This window comes from Lissotriton helveticus, chromosome 7, assembly GCF_964261635.1.
Source record: "Lissotriton helveticus chromosome 7, aLisHel1.1, whole genome shotgun sequence".
Classification (NCBI taxonomy): Eukaryota; Metazoa; Chordata; class Amphibia; order Caudata; family Salamandridae; genus Lissotriton; species Lissotriton helveticus.
Genome location: NC_136068.1, coordinates 969,648,482 through 969,666,807, shown reverse-complemented (window position 1 = coordinate 969,666,807; position 18,326 = coordinate 969,648,482). Strand labels below are relative to the sequence as shown.

The 18,326-nt window shown below is 42.2% G+C and overlaps 1 protein-coding gene across 3 annotated transcripts in view; it reads left to right on the top strand.

Moving 5' to 3' along the window:
• The window catches only part of TBC1D9B (TBC1 domain family member 9B), a 220,481-nt gene that overhangs the window by 178,891 nt on the left and 23,264 nt on the right, over positions 1–18,326 (top strand). Inside the window, exons 13-19 of one of the 3 annotated variants that reach the window (XM_078653542.1) lie at positions 3,547–3,676; positions 4,956–5,054; positions 6,671–6,739; positions 8,587–8,830; positions 10,206–10,271; positions 10,569–10,640; positions 12,668–12,718. In XM_078653542.1, the coding sequence (XP_078509668.1) occupies positions 3,547–3,676; positions 4,956–5,054; positions 6,671–6,739; positions 8,587–8,830; positions 10,206–10,271; positions 10,569–10,640; positions 12,668–12,718 (731 nt within the window). Of the gene's footprint in view, positions 1–3,546; positions 3,677–4,955; positions 5,055–6,670; positions 6,740–8,586; positions 8,831–10,205; positions 10,272–10,568; positions 10,641–12,664; positions 12,719–18,326 lie in introns of all 3 variants that reach the window. The other 2 variants (XM_078653541.1, XM_078653543.1) reach the window with 2 other exon arrangements.

The following is an 18,326-nucleotide window of genomic DNA, read 5'->3' as shown; positions in this document are numbered from 1 at the left end:
ATTGGGCCCCCACCTGATAAAGATGAAAGACTTTTACACATTTGGAAGAGGTTCACTTCTATTGCTGTTGCATCAGAGCGTGCCGCAAATTCCCTAGCAATCCTAGGAAGTTGTCACTGCCAAATGTGGTCTGATGTGTCTTCATATCTCGATTTGTTGCCGTACGGTAAAAAACAGGAGGGGAATCCTTGAAGGGGAATGGTCCGCCTTTGAGATAATCGATATATCCATGGCTATGGCTTCTCTGGCTGTTAGACAACCAGCAGAAGCTGCAATTCTCCGTCACCAAGGATGGCTCAAGTCTACTATCTTCCGTCCAGAGGTACAAAGAATAATTTCAGATATGCCATTTGATGGAGACGCACTATTTGGGAAGCATATAGAAGACGCTTCACAAGAAATAAAGAAGGATGCTGATACAGCTAACACATTAGGTACACTGCACTATAGGAAGACACCTTTTCTAGCAGCGCGTGACAGAGGATCTTATTCCTTTCAAGGGAGCTATCAGAAGTACCAACCGCAATCAACAACAGAAGTCTTATCAAGCCTCACCGTCTGCTGCATACTCCAGACAGCAAACCAGAAGAAGACAACCTACTCAGACCAGAGACCATGCTAGAAAGCAGTGACAACTTCCCAGCACCTGCTGTGATTCAACTAAACACCAACCTCAATTCGACAAATATTTCCCGCCACTACGATCAATGGAACAAAATGACAATGACAAATGGGTCCTGGACATCGTAAAGTATGGTCATACTCTAGATTTCGTAAGACCCACCGCCTCATCCACCTCTAAAGAGGCTTCCACCTCATCTCAAATTGCTCTGAAAGGAAGCCATGGTTACGCTCCACAAAGGAGCTATAGAAAAAGTTCCTTGTTCTCAGATGAGAACGTTTTTTATTCCTGCTTCTTCATAATAAAAAAAGAAGTTGTGAGGATGGAGGCCAATTCTGGATCTCAGAAAACTAAATAAATATCTGCAATGTTTTTCTGCATGGTCACCCTGCAGGAAATACTTTAACTTCTCAGTCATGCGAACTTTGACAACTGTAGATTTGCGAGATGCGTATTTCCATTTCCCTATTCATCCCAAACATCGAGAAATTCTCAGTTTTACTGTGGCATGCGCTCCTTTTCAGTTCAGAGTCCTCCCTCCCTTTCAGTCTTCGTTCAGCCCCAACAGTATTCACCAACTGTCTGGCTCCAGTTGCTGCTTATCTCAGGCTTCAGGGTCTGCAACTGTTTCCTTACCTTGACGACTGGCTAGTAAGAGCACTGTCTTTTCAGCGGGCCTCAAAGGCAATTTCAATCTGCTTACAAATGTTTCGATCACTGGTGCTAATTCTCAACTATCAAAAGTCCATTCTGCAACCGTCTCAGAACTGCTTTTCTGAGAGCAATCCTAGACACTGTCCAAGACAAGCCATTCTTATCTGCAGAAAGGCAAACTCACCTTATTTCTCTAGCGACAAGGCTAACAGGAAAAACTTTTGCTTCTGTGAGACTAATAAAATCTCTTCTCGTAATGATGTCCTCAGCAATTCTAATGGTTCCTTGTGCTCATCTCAGAATGAGACCATTACAGCCGGAGTTGGACAATATATGGCTCCAATTAACTGGATCATTTGACCTAGTGCAGATCACTTCAGTCATGAAAACAGCACTTATTTGGTGGCAGTCCTCCAGGAATCTCTCAACTCGGCTAACTTTCCTTTCTAGGATGCTAGTTTTCGTCCTCACTACGGACGTTTCTCTAGATGGTTGGGGAGCACAAATTCAAGACCTCAAGGCAAGTGGTCCAAAGCTCTCAAGTATGAACATTAATTTCCTGGAGCTTAGAGCCATTTCTCTAGCCTTGCAGGAATTCCTTTCAAGAATACGAGGGGCTTTGGTTCTTATAAGAACAGACAATACTACATGCATGCATTACCTCAACAAGCAAGGAGGTGTTTTGTTCCCATATCCTATCTCTGGAAGCACAGGAAATGTTGGAATGGGTTCTCACACCACATCTCTATCAAGGTGGAACATATTCTCGGGGTGAACAACAGTCTGGTGGATGCTTTAAGCAGGACTTCCAATTTTTGCCACGAATGGGAGCTAGATCAGAAGGTTCTCGAATTCATCTTCCAGATATGGGGCAAGCCCAGCTTGGATCTCTTTGCTTCTGGAATGAATCGGAAATGCCAATTTTTCACCAGCTGGGAACCAGAAAGAGGATCATGGGGAAACGCTTTTTCCAATAAGGTTGTTGGATCTTCGCCTACACCTTTCCTCCCTTCCCATTAATACCAAGGATTCTGATGAAAATGAAAAGGGAGCCATGCCGTCTGATCCTCATTGCTCCACGTTGGCCACGCCAACATTGGTTCACAGAACTTCTTCTGCTCTCCGAATGCAAGCCTCACCCTCTTCCAGTATCTTTGACGCTGTTAACCATGAACAGGGGCCAGATTCTCCATCCATTATCTGTATGCGTGGTTACTGAACTCACTTAATTTAAAGACCTAGACTTGCTGCTAGACTGAGTCTTAAATGGAAATGATGTTGTTCATGGTGCCATCTTAGCAATGTGCACCCACTTGAGTTTTCTCCAGATAAAACGTTTTCTTATCTTCTCTCTCTGGCTATATCTGGCCTTATGTTCACTTCTATTAAGGTACCTCTTGTTGCTATCTCTACTTACAGACGTTCCTCTAGAAACGTATACCTTTGTTCTTGTCGACTGGTAAAACAGTTCATGAAAGGGCTTTTCTAATATATTTTTTACAAAATTTGCTAGCTGCATTTTGGTGTTGAATTTAGCAGTACAGTTTCTGCTTCTGTTCTCCTGATCTGCAGTGAACACAATCGAGCAAGAAATCTAGTATTTAATCAGTTTTGGAAGAGTGATGGTGTGACCCATGAATTATAAGGAATACATTACCCCCTACCTTATATTACAAGATCATTTCAAGCCACTTTTTCGTTCTGTGACCTTATGAAGGAACTGGTCACAAACCTTCTTGATGACTTGCAGTATCCTTATAAAATATGGCAGGGCATGTTTTAGCCCATATATAAAGTGTGGCTCCTTGCCTTAACCCAGTTTCAACTCTTGATTCCAATCATGTCAACCTCCAGCTCCCCCTCTAGCTATCTCTCTCTTCACACTATCCCCAGTCCCCAGAATTCAAAAAATCACATCACTAGCTCTGCAACACTTGCTGTTATTGGAGCATTCTGTGCAGCAGCACTCACTCAGAGATCTGCCATACAGGAAAATCCGCACCGAAATAACCCTGAGAATTGTTGCTTCCACTCAGAATCGAACCACAGTTGTAATAAATGCTGTCCAGATTAAATAACTCTGAAACCAACAAATGTACCAGAATTACCCCTTCTATGACATTGTCATCTTCATAGTTATGCATGTGTCCAATTGCCTTCTCCACTTCAAAATTCTTTGTACTTTTGAGATCAATCATAAATTGTTGATGGGTTGTTGGGTGCATTGAATCGTTGTTATTCTAACCTTGTTTTTTCATTCTCTGAAACAGGTACCTTGATAATGTTGTGAACCGGCAAAGCGTCTCCCCTCCTATTCCACACCTGCATGCTCTGCTCACCAGTGGTGATGAACCACCACTAGAGATTGACATCTTTGAACTCATCAAAGCCTCCTATGAGGTGAGCACAAGAGGGTGAGAGGAGCAAAAGTGACGCAGTGGGACTTAGGGACAGAAGTAGAAATGTTTTCATACCTTATTTCAAAGAAGGTTCATGAAGGGCACTGTGATATTTACTTTTCCACTGTAAAGCGCATCTGCTCACTTGAAGGTGTTGTGCTGATTATATCTGTCAGAGTCTACATGTTTGGTACTGGTAGGAAAACCAGCCCTACATCTGCCTTTTTATGTGGGTTGTTTTATGTCGAGATTGTGTTATGTCAAGCATTTCTTCATTGTTGTCCTTTAATCTTGTAAAGCTTGTGTCTAGCTCCCTGGTAAGGGGTGTGTTTGGGGTGGTCCAGATTATTTTCTAGGGCAGTTACTGAGTATCTGGCAGAGCTAGGAGGAGGCAGAAGGTTGTCTGCTTATACCTTCTCTGGTGTTCCAGGACTATTAAATCTTACTTAAACTATGTATGAGTGGACTCATACTTTCCAAAAGTGGCGGCTATTGACATGAACTCAACAGAACCTACTGTGCATGCCTTCATCGGGTTTCTGGAGAATCGTTTGGGAAGCTCTAAAGGATTATGTTAATTGCAGGGGAAGGTGAAGGTTGTCTCTTTGTATCTTCACTGGTGGTCCAGTACTATGCAATTTTACTTCAACTACGTATGAGTGAACTCCTACTTTACAAATTCATTTTAACAGAGGTCACTTATATATATTTTATACATTTCTTTCAATTTCTATTTTCAGTCTTATGCATGCTCCATTAAATGGTCTACATTGCAAGTAGAGACAGCTGACCGAGATCTTACTACAAAAAGTGCCTAAAAAGAGATCACTCTTTGTGTGCCACCTCCCAAATTACGTGACCATACTGGCCTAACTATATATTGTAGCCATGGAAGCCAAATAAACATAAATTGTGTAGAGTGGGATCATAAGGGTTTCATTACCTATCTCTCGTCATCCTGCAGTGTTCTGTTGGATTCATTGTGAATCCTGAAGTACAGACCTTCTTAACTCCAGAGCTTTGCATAGGGACTTGATTTGAATCCAAGTATTCGTACTCTTGAATTATATTTCATGGGTTACCTTTTGACATTTTACTTAAACCTATTAGCAATGCTTCCTATAGAAAGATTCTGTTTTATAGGTGTAGGGATGTTTGAGATGTCTCATGAAAGGTACTTTGGTGAAAATAACATCCACATTTAGTTGGGGTTTGAGTGGTTGTTTGTTTCTCTTATAATCCTTTTGTGACCTTTTTTCTGTTTCTGCTTCTGGTTTTAGAAGTTCAGCAGTTTGCGGGCGGATGACATGGAACAGATGCGTTTCAAACAGAGGCTGAAAGTCATCCAGTCTTTGGAGGACACCGCCAAGAGAAGTGTGGTATGAAGTTTCCATTTTCAAAGTCTTTAATCCTGGAGAACAGACCATGAACATACTAGATGAAGGTGCCAATTAATCGGCCCTGGATGTGCTATATCACTTCTGACACACAAGCTGCCTTTTTCTGGATAGGTTAGCTGTTTTATTTCTTGTATTAAGAAGTTAAGACCCATCTTGCATGAAGATTAAGGTTTTGAAGGGAAGCATTGTTCCTTTCATGAATGGGAAATGTTGGCCCTCTCCTGGATCATTAAGATTGGTGCTCTCATTGGTTTGACATATTGTTACTCCATTGGATAGAGAGTATTTGTCCTCACTTGGAATGGACATATTGTTCTCTCCAGAAATGGAAATGTTTCTTCCTTTGGGTAGGGAAAATTGGAATTCTCTTTAATGTTGATTTAGTCTGCTCGAGAATGGTGTTTTGTGTTTTCCTGCGTGTCTGTGTTGCTTTGCTCCATATTATTGTGATTCTCCTATGTACTGCTTGTGTCCTGGTATCTGGAAGATTGCGTAGGGACTGCTTAAGAAGACTGTTATTGGAGTGTGATTAATTTGACCTTTGGCTTTCTTTGCTCTGTGATGCAAAGGTTGTGAGTAATTTGTCACTTAAGACTTTTGCTTCTCATGGTTTCCAATTGGGTGCTTCATTGACTGATGATTGGTCCTCTATTGGATGGAGAGGATTAGTCCTTTCTTGGATCATGAACCTCTCATAGATGGAAATTTGACCTTTAGTCGGATATTATTACTATCCCTGATGGTAAATATCTGTGACCTTTTGCATATCGATAATCTGTTCTTTCTGGGGTGTAGACACAGTGATGAGGTTCCTCTCCTCAAAGGGACGTGTTGTAATCTGGAATAATGCATACAGCGTTGAAATGGATGGGGTGTGGCACCACAAAGATGTTAAAAAAATCTTTCCATTGATCGTGAAACAGTCTTTGGTCGGGTATGCTTGTTAGTTTGAAGGGAAATGCAGTTGTGATTCTTCTAATGACTCCTCTCTTAAATATGCCCCAACATGTAGGCTCTTATTGTGCTGTTACTTTCATTAAAAACCAGCGCATATCTGACTCTGTATTTCAAATTGTATCTTGATCGACTTGCATATTATGGATTAGATATTGTTGAGATCTATTTTCCTCTGTTGGTGGCAGTGTGGGATTAAGATGAGAATTTGAAGAACCCCAAATGTGTATTCTTGGAGCGTATTTGGAACTCTTGTTGAAGATGTTCTGGGAAGGCTGTGCTAGATGGAGCCTCTACTAGAGAAACCATTAATCAAAAATCTTTAAGGCTGAGGCTCCTGCCTCAGTTGATGAGATGAATGCAGCTTGACACTTGAAAGAGTAGAGCTGTATACCCTGTGGTTGGCAACAGGTGTCAGTACCACGGGGGGATTTTTTAACACCGTTTGACAATGATCATTTGTGACCACCAGCTGATTCTATGACATCCTCAGTTTTCCTCAGTTCACGTTTGTTATTACTGTGTGGATCACTCCATAACTCTCTGCAAGCAAGCAGGTTAGTGCCCACCGTATATAAGCCTTTTTCCTTTAATGCACCGTGAATCAAAATCCTGTTTCTCCCCCTCTTCCTTCTTTGAAGGTCCGGGCAGTAGCAACCGACTTGGGCTTCTCCATGGAAGAGTTAGAAGAACTGTACATGGTTTTTAAGGTAAGCTGCGATGGAGCACAAGAATTTCAGGTCACCTTGCACCAACCATCTTCTGCCCTCCTCGTCACTCTTACCTCCCAGTATCTCATTCACTTTTAGTATGCTAGCTACTCTAACTACTGACCCTCCTTATCACTGTCACCAAAGTCGTCTACCTGCCTAACTCTAACCAGTGCCCACTAACCCCTAGGCATTCTATATCTATCCATGCCTATACTTGGAAATGCTCTTTTGTTTGTATGTCCAGTATGATCTGGTGCCCCTGCCATTGTCCTAATTCTTGCCCAGCTCTTGCCTATTATCATTAACTTAGACTGCGCCCAGTATCATGACACGTGTCCTGCTGTTCTCATCTACTCATCCCACTCATGTCAGTCATCATCTTTCCCTTAGCAATGTAACCAGTCCCTCTCTCCTTGCATCCACTATTGTCGTGCCCAATGTCAACAGCCACTTGCCTGTTTCATTACAACAAGCCATGTACAACCCCCCACCCACTGTCACCAGTCCCCAACAATATAACTAATACAGTTTAACAATTGTCAATGTACCTTAAACTCCGCATTCTCTCCTAACCCCTCCTGCAATCACCAGCTTCCATCCCACCATCAAAATCTTCTAACCTGGTCTACCACCTGGTAGCAAGAGAAGTCATTAAAAAAGATTTGAGTTTCCCAAATGTGTGACAGTGCAGGCGATGGTTTGATATCCTCTATGGCCTTAGACACTTTCTTTATTGGAAAGTTGAGTCAAGCTCTAAATGCTGGCTGTTCAATTGGGTGCGCTGACTTCCGATGTTGACTTTCTAACTTTTCCAAATCTCCGTGTGCCTCGGCATTCTTATTTTTGAAAATGATAATTCATGAAAATCTAACCACCTCAATTATGCACTATTTTAAAACTGGATATTCACTGCTCGTCACTTTTGGAGAGGGAAAGTTATTGGTTCAGTACGACAGCTTAATAGGTTATTTTTACAGCGCTACAAATTCCAATCAAAGTTTGCTCAATTTGTACCTTTGAACACAGGCTTAGTTGTGCCCAAGGAGGAGTCTACTTCTCCAGCAAATCTGCCAACCCAAAGCCCAATTGAAGCCCAATTGAAACAAGCTTAGGAGGGTGATGCATACTTTCACTTTTGAAAAAGTATTTATATTTCACAAAACTCCACGAAGGGCATTATATCAGAGTGCTTTTAAACACATCCAGTACAATTTTTTTATTTTTTTTACTGGGAACAGAAGTGCATTGCATACATTTTACAGCTCACATATATTTATCAAACTGAACAGTGTCAGTGTGGAGACATACACCCTTTGTGTTTTGATATCCTGCTAAGTCTATGGATCAGAATGCGTTAGTCATTAGATCCTAAATTACTTTTGACTTTACCAAATGCCTCCCATATTGCAGACTATTCCTGGAGAGATGAGGCTTTTCTAAATAAGATCAGCATCCCTGTTGGGGCTTGTAAGGCTTCCAAGAAATGTGCCTCTATTGCTGCTGCCTATGCAGTATCTCATCATGATGGGTGTTTGTACTATTACCACACATACTGTATTCATACAATACAGTCCCTGTTAACAGAGACTTTCACAAATGTTGACAATTCACAAACCAGAAATACAGACCAGCATTTAGCACACGCATCATGCATGATTTAGAATGGTGAGCCCTAGTGCAGTGAACAGAAATATGTGCAGAATAGTGAGGAAAGGTGATGGTGAGGTAGGTGGGAGTTAATTTTAGCAACAGGAAAGAAGCACTAAGCTGATAAAAGCTCTGTCTGTCAAAGTGTCTGCTGTTTTGGTGAACCAGAAACATCCCTACTGTTTTCCGTGTTGTAGGCACAGCACCTTATGAACTGTTATTGGGGCGGTAATGGAACGGCCGCAGCCATTCGGCACGACCCAAGCCTTCCCTACCTGGAGCAGTACCGCATTGACCAGGAACAGTTCCGAGAGCTGCTGGGACATCTCACCCCCTGGTCATGCGGCCAGCACACCTCCATTCTGGCAGGCCGGATCTTTCGCCTACTGGACCAGAACAAGGACTCGCTCATCAATTTCAAGGAGTTTGTGACTGGGCTAGGTAGGTGGGGCGTGGGCTGGGGTACTCCTCCTGAATGGTCTTGGCCGTATATTTTGCCTGCTCGTGTGGCTGTGCGTTTGCTACCCTTTTGTTGGCTGGTATGAGTCTAATGTGTCCAGTAAGAATACAGGTTAAATATCACCTACTGTCTAGCTTTGTAGTTGGAATGGGATGTGTGCAGAATAGTTCAGAAACCCTCATACGCAGTGTGCCCTGTAACCAAACAGTTTACATTTCCTTCTTTTGAACGCTGTGTTTGTATATGGGCTCTGTAGTAGGCCCCAGAGCCCACCCCTCTATCACGTACCTGTACATCTATTCTTCAGAAGAGAACCTTTGATATATTCACTTGATTGAATTTCAAACACATAAATGCTGAGAATAAGTGAAAAATACAGATTAAGGGCCTGAACATTATAGTTGTTTGACGAACACACAACTATATGAACCTTCCTGAAATGTGACAAAAAAATTCCACAGGGTTGTCTGCTTTTCACTCCAGATCCAAGGCATGGAACTGGCCAGCAAAGTCATGCACAAGGAGTCCTACTTCCTGCTTGAATGATTTCCAAGATGTTTATCAGTCGTGAACATCTATTCCCAGTTAAGGACACTTGAATGTGATGTAGTTGATATCAAATTTGTTTAAATGAAAAATACAGATGGTGTACATTAAAGTCTTCAAGCGTGTAATGTAGTCACCATTTCCTCTGCCTCTGGTAGTCAGCAATGTGAACAGTAATGGAATTGTAAGGTATGGGTCCCTATGAAGATAAACCATTAGACTGCCGTCTAAGGCCGAGGTGTTCCTTGAATACCTTAATTAAAACCAATATTTTCTGATAAACTGAAAACATTGTTATATTTCATCCATTATAGAGCCTTTTACCTATTTAACGGAAATAGGGTCCACGTTTTGTAGAGAGGTCCATCACCCCAAGAAGGTCTCTTTGCACCACAGAAGGCGTAGGGTGTTTGGGCATGCAAGAATGTACGGTTTGAAAAGCGAAATCTTTAAAACCGCAGGGATTAAAGTCCATTTATTCCTGACTTCTGCACTAATGGAGAGATGAATTCGATAGAACATTTAGTAATCAAAAATACATCTCGAAGGAGTGTTTGGAAGAATAGAAGGCATGGGCATTTGCCATTTGCTAGGAGACCTCTGATTCATAAGATAAAACTAAATGGAAGTATTGCTTTCTCATTATTTAGATGAGTATGCGAGTTCAGTGATTTGTAGCTCAAGAATGCTTTGTAATTGGGGACCCCTTTCTAGGAAAGGGCAACATAGATTACTGCAACAACGACATCTTCTGTTTAGAGGGATTGCATTTAACATGCAGCATCTGGTCCTTTGTCCTCTGCTCTGCAGGTGGGATGTACCACGGGGATCTCACAGAGAAGCTCAAGTTCCTGTACAAGCTGCACCTGCCACCTGGTGAGTAGTGCACTACATACTAATGCTTTTGTTGCTCACTTCCACCTGAATGACTGTGGAAAGCACGGTCCTATTCACCTTTACTTCTCGCTGTAGGCATTTCTGCTGGTGCAAGAGTTAGGTTTTCCTTTTCTTCATCTGTTGTATTTATCATCAATCATGTTCTGCTCTCTATCATCTTTAAAGTGCTTTTTTTGTACACTGCCTTTCGTCTTACTTCCTTCGTCTATGCCCGCTGGTGCTGGGCCTCCATGCGCATTGTCCTTTACCCTCTCCCACCACAATTTTTCATTGCAGCTCTCAACCCTGAGGAAGCGGAGTCTGCCCTGGAAGCTGCCAGCTTTTTCACGGAGGACACCAGCATCACAGGTAATCTTGTCGGCTGTGGGTAACGAGGGAGGACACTGTGACCATCACTCCTTCAAGGAGCAGGTGCAGTGCTGCCCCTCTCCACACTGTAATGTTGTGCACCTGCTTACACCATGTGAACCAGAGAGGTAGTGTGCATCGCCCCTGTGAAAAGGCAATGTCTGTACTTTCAAGAAGCTACACCGAGCCAGCTTGGTCTTTGCTTTAAAAGGATCAAGCGCTTCAGCTTTTTCCTGTGAAACAAATGCCCCACATACAAAACCTACAGCCCACACTGGCCGCCCACAGTCGAAGAGCACCTTTGTCAGAGGAGGCAAACCTTCACCACATCCTCTCAGGAGGATACCACACACCTCGCAGAAGATAACAGCACCGCATTCTCCTGCAGGACAGCATCACATAGGTGTCCGAGCACAATAACCTAATGTCTTGCTTTTAGAATGGCGTACAATTATATAGTAATGATGTTTTCTACTGTATAGTCCCCTTACGATCACTTAAGAGCATTTGTTCAGTGCACACAGTTAGTCAACTGGGGAGAGATCTGGCAACTTTTTGGGTATTAATATAAATTCATAGCTGCAGACATTTTCACTATGCCCTCAGTAAATGGTGAAATAGAGTGGGTTGCTGACCATTCACTTTTCTTTGACTGCAGTACCAGTTTAGGCAATTAGGCTTTAGTAACACTGCACTTCATGCTCCGTTCGGAATGGTAGTTTTTTACCTGCTTTATGCCGCAGTGAGTTTGGCAGTGCTATCAGGAAGAGGCCAAAGGGTCGCCTGAGGGATCAGCCCCTTTGTTTCTTGCGATTAAAAGGGTTTGCAAATTACCAGTGAAGTGTCCGAGTGCAGTTTTCTGGTTGTTCAATACTGAGTGTTTATTCCAAAACACTTTGTGCCTGGAATACTGCATTCTATTTGTAGAGACTTTGCAGTGTGTTTTATGAGGCTTGGTTTGGAGGGTGGCTGGGGAGGGTGTGTGTTTGTTTCCAACCAAATTCCAGGCAAGCTTTGCTGTGGCATCCTGCCCCAGTAGCAGCTTGTTCAATATTGATTTTATTAAGACATACAAAGTTCGCCTGCATTTAGTGGTAAACAGCGAAAAATAATCTCTGCGTGGTTTCCATTCTGTTCTTCATCCCCAAACCACTTTAGTCTAGGTTGAATTGGTCTAGAGATACATTATTCTACACCTCATGCCAATTTAGGAATGCCACATTAACTAAATAGTATTTTTATGTCAAAGCCTATTAAAAAATAAGAGGTGAATAATCTGCAACATGTGATATGTTTTCCCCTTTCAACAAGACCAGCACAGACTTTTATCCTTTTCTGGTTTTGGAATGAAAGCTATGTCCGTAACCCGAATAATATGTGACCTGTTAGTGCTTGGATACTTTTCTAGGTGTACAGTTAATTGAGAAGTGCTACGATCGAGTTATCAGTGTAATTAACCATTCCATCATCTCCTGCCTCGCGACCACGCCTTCCATTAATGGTCCCACATTTCCTTGTTCTGAGTGCAGTAGTTGCTCCATGAGTGGAAACGCCTGCGGTTTGCATCCGCTGTCACTCAGCCTGTCTGCACTGTTTGTACCTCGTTGGTCTATCCTGGCTGTGCCAGCTGTCCCTGCTTGAATGCTTACTGCCTTCACTCACTTTCCTTGTACTGCAGTCACACTATATACACTTATCGTGTTTGTTTACCCTCCGTCACACCATCTGACCTGCCTACTCTCATCTTACCTGTCCTGCTGGTATTCAGTCTGCCTTCCCTATTCCTTTTTGCATTGCCCCCAGTCGCTCTGCTTGAAATCACTCTGCCTTGGGTACGATGCATGTACTTCCTACATCCACCGTGGCTCTTCTGGTTGTTCTCACCATGCCTGCCGTACCTTTTAAGTGTTCCTATTTCTTCTGTTTCTGACTATTTTCTTGTGTTTTTGCTTCCTCGTCCCTCTTTCCCTCTCCCTTCTCTGCTTCTCTCTATATTTGTTTACTTGGATTACTTTTGCCGACAGCAGCATCTCCTTTTGACTCCGAGCTGGAGCTGTTCCTGAACTGCGAGTCGCAAGGTTAGTGTCTTGAATCCCCCCTGCTCCAAAGTGAACCCTCCATTCTTGTTTTTTAGGATTATTCACCACCTCTCACTATCGACATCTACAGCCCTCTATTATACTCTATTTCCCACAGTAAGGCTTAAACAGCAGGCTATTGGGGACACCTGAGCAGATGCAGTTCCCTTGGTTAGGGTAGCACGGATTAGATGCATGCAAGCACCATCTATCCACTCAGAGCGACTAATCGCTTCAGGTATACATGCTGTTGCTTCAGCCCTTGATAACTTGTCCCTTTTACTCAGTGCTTAATTTGAGTCTGTGGCTTCTGATACGGTGCTCTACACCTGCACGTAAATGTCAACACCTGCACTTACAACAGCATGCCACAGTTCAGACTATTCCCAGCTCTCAAAGCTATAAGAATGACTTGGGTCGCAAGTATACGTCATTTTGAATGTATATTTAATTAATAAACAACTATTGTTGTGTGTATCCCTAAATTCAACAAACAGCACAACCTTTTCTACAGGATGGAATGGTGGCATACAACTAGCTTTTTTACAAAGAGCCACAGGTATGTATGGTAGAGTGACATCCGCACAAAAGCTTTTTATTTCAGATGCTAAAGCCACAATATATTGCAGCATCACCACTTTTGCACACATTGTACTACTTCACAGAGCCCTTTATCGCCATCCTTTCCGTGACAGATACAACCAAATCAGTAACTTCAAGGCCTGAAGCAATTCACAAATGTGTGACTTAAAAATTGTAGTATGGCAAACGATTCAGTGATTGATGATGGCCACACGAGGTTTGCAGACATCAGCTGCACCCTAGAAATAACACAAAAGAAAGAGTAATAGAGTAGAAATGTTGGTGGAGAAAGCTCTATGATGGGTCTTCCCTTTCCCTGTAAGTGGCCATTTCTGGTATTATCATCTAACAGTTGCAACTGGAAGGAAATGTGTGCAAGCATCCAGCATTTCTGAGGACAAACTGCAGACTTGGGCGAGTGTAGTATAACTTCTTAAAAGCACACCAACACAGCATGGAATGTGTGGGTTGCTGTCATGAGAGATTTTGGGCATCACACTATGCATAATCCAAACTGAGATGATTATCTAGTGGTGAGATTGAGTAGTTTCAATTAGTGCAAAAGTTTACAGCAAGGCTGGTCCTGTGACAGAAAATAGGATGTAAAAGTTTAAGGCTTATGAAGCCCTCACTGGCTAGCGGTATCAAACACATTACTTTTAAACTGGTTTGTTTGGCGTTCAGATGACTTAACTAAAGGGTCCCCCCTATATTTTCAGGAATAAATAAATCTCACCTTCCAGCAGGCCTAAATAGGACTAGTTTTCAAATTGTCTGCAATACCCTTTGAACTAAGCTTCACTGGGTGGGATATCACAGATTTCCTGTGTGGCTCTTCGTCACTTAATCACTTGACTTTATTTTTGACACACCACTCTCCCTTATCCCGAACATCAACAAGGTTGACAAATCCACTCATTTCCTTCTTGATCCTATAAAGAAAAGAAAATCTATTGACTTCAGCTGGGCAGAAGTGAGCAGCCCATGCCATAAATATCTCAGGTCTGAACTTTGGAGACACTGGTAGGAGTTCCTCACCCCACTGAAAGCCACTTTCCGTTCAGTAGCAGGACTCCTCTCCTCCACAGTGAAGTTTAAATATGCCTTCCCAAATATTAGCAAGTTACCTTTTCTCCTCATTAATGTGACTATCCAATTTAAAAAAGCAGCATTACCATCAGAGCAATCCATCTAAAATCTTCATACCTCATGAACCTTCTATTTTTTGAGTGGGGTCCTCAAAAGCAGGAACTTTCTTGTGGTTAAAGCTAGATTCATAAAAGCACCGGTTCAAAATCAGTCTTTTACCAATGCGGCAACAGTATTACGTAGCTTATTTCCGGATAACTTGCAATTTTTTCCCCCAAAAACTTTCTTTCAGGAAATTCTTGAAAACTCACCTTTTCCAGCTCCACCTAAACTGTTTTTAATGTAATTCTTCATATGCCATTAACTGCTCGATGCACTTATTACTCAATTCTAATTGTTATTTTTACATCTTACCAATGCCTTAGTGGCACGGCAGTAATACAGAAAACTGTTAGGTAAATATAAAATTCTCTTCAGAAGGATATCTGTTTAACCTCTTAGTTGACATTCATGTGTGCTGAAATTTGATAATACATGGTGCAGTTAGTTTGAATGACTAGGTTTTCTTCGATTCAATGGTGGTTGGAGGCTATTAATTTTGTAGTGTGTGCCCAACAAATAATGGATGAGTGTGTCATTATTCTAATCAAGGTCTCTTTATTAACATTTTCATGTATTGCTATCGAGGATGGCAATAAACTGTGTAGATGAAGTCCTTGAAAGATTCAGAAAAGAGGCCCTGCTGCAGAGAAGGCTCTTCATATAAAGATCCCGGGATACCTAGAAGCGGATATTATAAATGTTCTGGGCAAACATTTTTGTTGTGCCACTAACAAAGGAGGATCCATCCGTGCGGGCCAAGTAAGAGTAGGCATTGGAGAAAATGTTGCTGCAGGTGTAGCCTCTTCCATGGTAAGCCCAATTTCAGGAGGTCTTTGATCATGACACCCTGATTAGAGGTATATGATTATTCCCACAATACTCAAATGGATATCTAATTGACAAATGGCTTCTGGGTACACTATACACAAAAGTCATTCCATCTTCTCCTAATTAGCCCCCCAGGTGAGTGACGCTGCTACTGAAATGGATAGTTGTACTACTGCTGAAAGGTTCAATAGAACAAGTCCTCTTCAAGCCATTCCAGAGACATCAAGGGAAGAAGAGTGTAGGCAATCGGTCTTTTCTGTGTTGTCTTCTCTGATTTTCACCTTGTGCTTAATTCTATATTTGGGCTGGATTTAGAAATCTGTGTACTTTACCCCTGCTAATCAGTAGTAAAGTGCCTGTGCTTCCACTTTAAACATGGGTAAATTGCCTAATACCGGAATTACGGATTTAATTTTCTGTAGGGCCCCAATATATAGTGCGGAAGTACACTCATGGCATGAAAAGTTAACTGTCATTTGTGGATTGCTGCACTTATTGTGCCATCCACTAGTGTGACAAAATAAAACATGACTTGAGGCCTACCCTGTGTACCCTGACTACTGTAGTGTGACCAGATTAAATATCACTTTTCAACAGTTAAAAAACTATTTTTATAATGTTAGTAAGGCACACCTATGTAACCCTTGTAACTCACAAGGCAGGGTATGTGAAATGTAAAGGTGGGTCATGTAGAAACATTGTTCCCCTATACCTACAGTGGGAAGGCCCAAAAAGCTATATTGATTATGGCAGACCTAGTTGTCCATTGTAGAAACCAGAGTACAGATTAAAATGCTTATATTGTATCTCTGCAATGGGACCAGCTAGGAAAATAATAAAAAAAAACTATTTTAATAGTAATTAAAAATACAATTTAGTGGTTGACATATTTTTTAATAAAGGAAAAGTAATATTTAGAACTTTTACCTTTACTTGCCACAGTTAGCATATGTGGGCCTGTTAGCATAGGTGGGATCAGCCTTGAGCAGATGAAAAAGGTGTGAAATGCCATTCATGAGCAAACCTATGCTGACCTGAGTGGGCAGAGAGTACTCCTCTGAACTCCTCAGAATATGCAGGGTGAGGGCTGCGGGCCTCCTTTTGATAGCAAAATGTCAAATCCTACTTGACAAGTCTGAGCCATATGTAGCACTTAAGCATACTTGAAAGGGAGAGAACCGGATAACAGGTATCCACTGCCGGTTGCTGGACAGGCCCTACTTTTGTCATACCAAACTTCTGACTCTGAGTTTGTTCTGGGTACAGTGCCTGCCTCAAGCTGGATTTTAGTGTTAGATGTGGGAGAACCTATGATTACCATAGTCCACACCCCACAAACAACCCAGCCCTCAGAACCCAAGTTTAGTGTGGCCAAAGACTTTCACCATCTTGAAAGTGACCTGACATTGCATGTTGGGCCTTTTTGCAATAAGGCAAACACGAACTTCTGAAAAGTGAGTAGGATCGTCCCCAGAAATGTTTACCCATTGTCTAGGGAGGTCCCAGGAGTCACTCCACTCACTTGCTCGTGATAGGAATAAATGCGGCATCTCCAGGCGCACACACTGCAGAACAATTTCTGGACCTGCTGAAAACCTGGAAGGAGTCCTAAAAGACTAGACCTACTCTCTTGTGTACCTAGGACAAAGAAGTAGGCTCCAAGGGTCAGTTGGCTGACCCCCTGTGTGGCTAAAGGGAGACAAAAAGATATAAGAGGCCTTTTGCAATCGGTGCTCCCTTGCAATCTCAGACAAATCGCACCTTGGTCAGAGTACCGGGACTAGTGATCATCATTGGCCCTTTGTGCTTTTTGAAGCTATTTCTAATTAAATTTTTAAAATGTAGATCTGTTTCCCCTTATCGGATTTTAGTAATTTTGTTCATTCAGTTTGACTGTTTTTCTAGTTTGGTTTGAAAATGTTCTTGTTTTGCATTTTGAGATAATTACAGATTTCGTACTGCATAAATACTTAATACATTGCCTTAAGTTAAGTCGGCCTGTTCTTTACCCCGCTACCAAGGTTTTCAGCTCCGGTTGATTGGGGGCCAGATGTTTTTGCATGGTTTGCGACCCGTTTGCCCATGCAAAAACCTCATGCGCCATGTTACCACCCTCTTCAAGAGGGTGGTAATGCAGTTGCAAATGAGAAGGGGACCCCACGGACCCCTTCCCCTTTGTGACTAGCTCAGAAAATATTTTTTAAGGGCAGGCAGTGGTCCCAGGGACCACTACCTGCCCTTAAAAAAATTAAACGAAAATGTTTCATTTCTTTTTTAAAAAATGCATCCAGTTTTCCTTTTAGGAAAACGGGCTGCAGTCAAAAAACTGCTTTATTTAAAAGCAGTCCCAGACATGGTGGTCTGCTGAGCCCGGCAGACCACCATACCTGGGAGGGCCTGCCATTCCCAATGGGGTCGCAAATTGTAAATGGCTCATTAATATGCATGAGCCTCGCATTTCACAACCCCATTTCACAACCCCATTGGGAATTGCTAACAGTGTCTCTGACACTGTTGTACTTAGCATTTTGCGAGTCACAAATTGCGACTAAATTTTCTACTCGCAAAATGCTTGGTCGTACATCTGGCTCTAAGTGACTGTAAGGGTTCACTCTGACTAGAGTTATGATTATTCTTTAAGTTGGGCAGTCTCCCACCCCAAGTAATCTAAGTCTCTTCAGACATCCTGAATGCTGACATTACAAGACATAATCCATGTTATAGAACAAGTTGATGACACACTGGCAATACATATTAAGGGTGCATGCACATTTTTGTATTCCAGTCAGATACATAGCTTTTCTCTTCTGTTTACTAAAAGTACCACTCATCACAGTGCTAACTGCCAAAATAACCTCCACTCCTAATATGCATAAAAGACAGTACCCCACTGACTAAATCTGAGACGGCAAGGCCTTCACTCCTACCCATGCGTACACAACTTTTTTATATGATTACGCTTGCCAAGCAAGTACAATACCCAACTCATGCATCTCTTGCACAAACT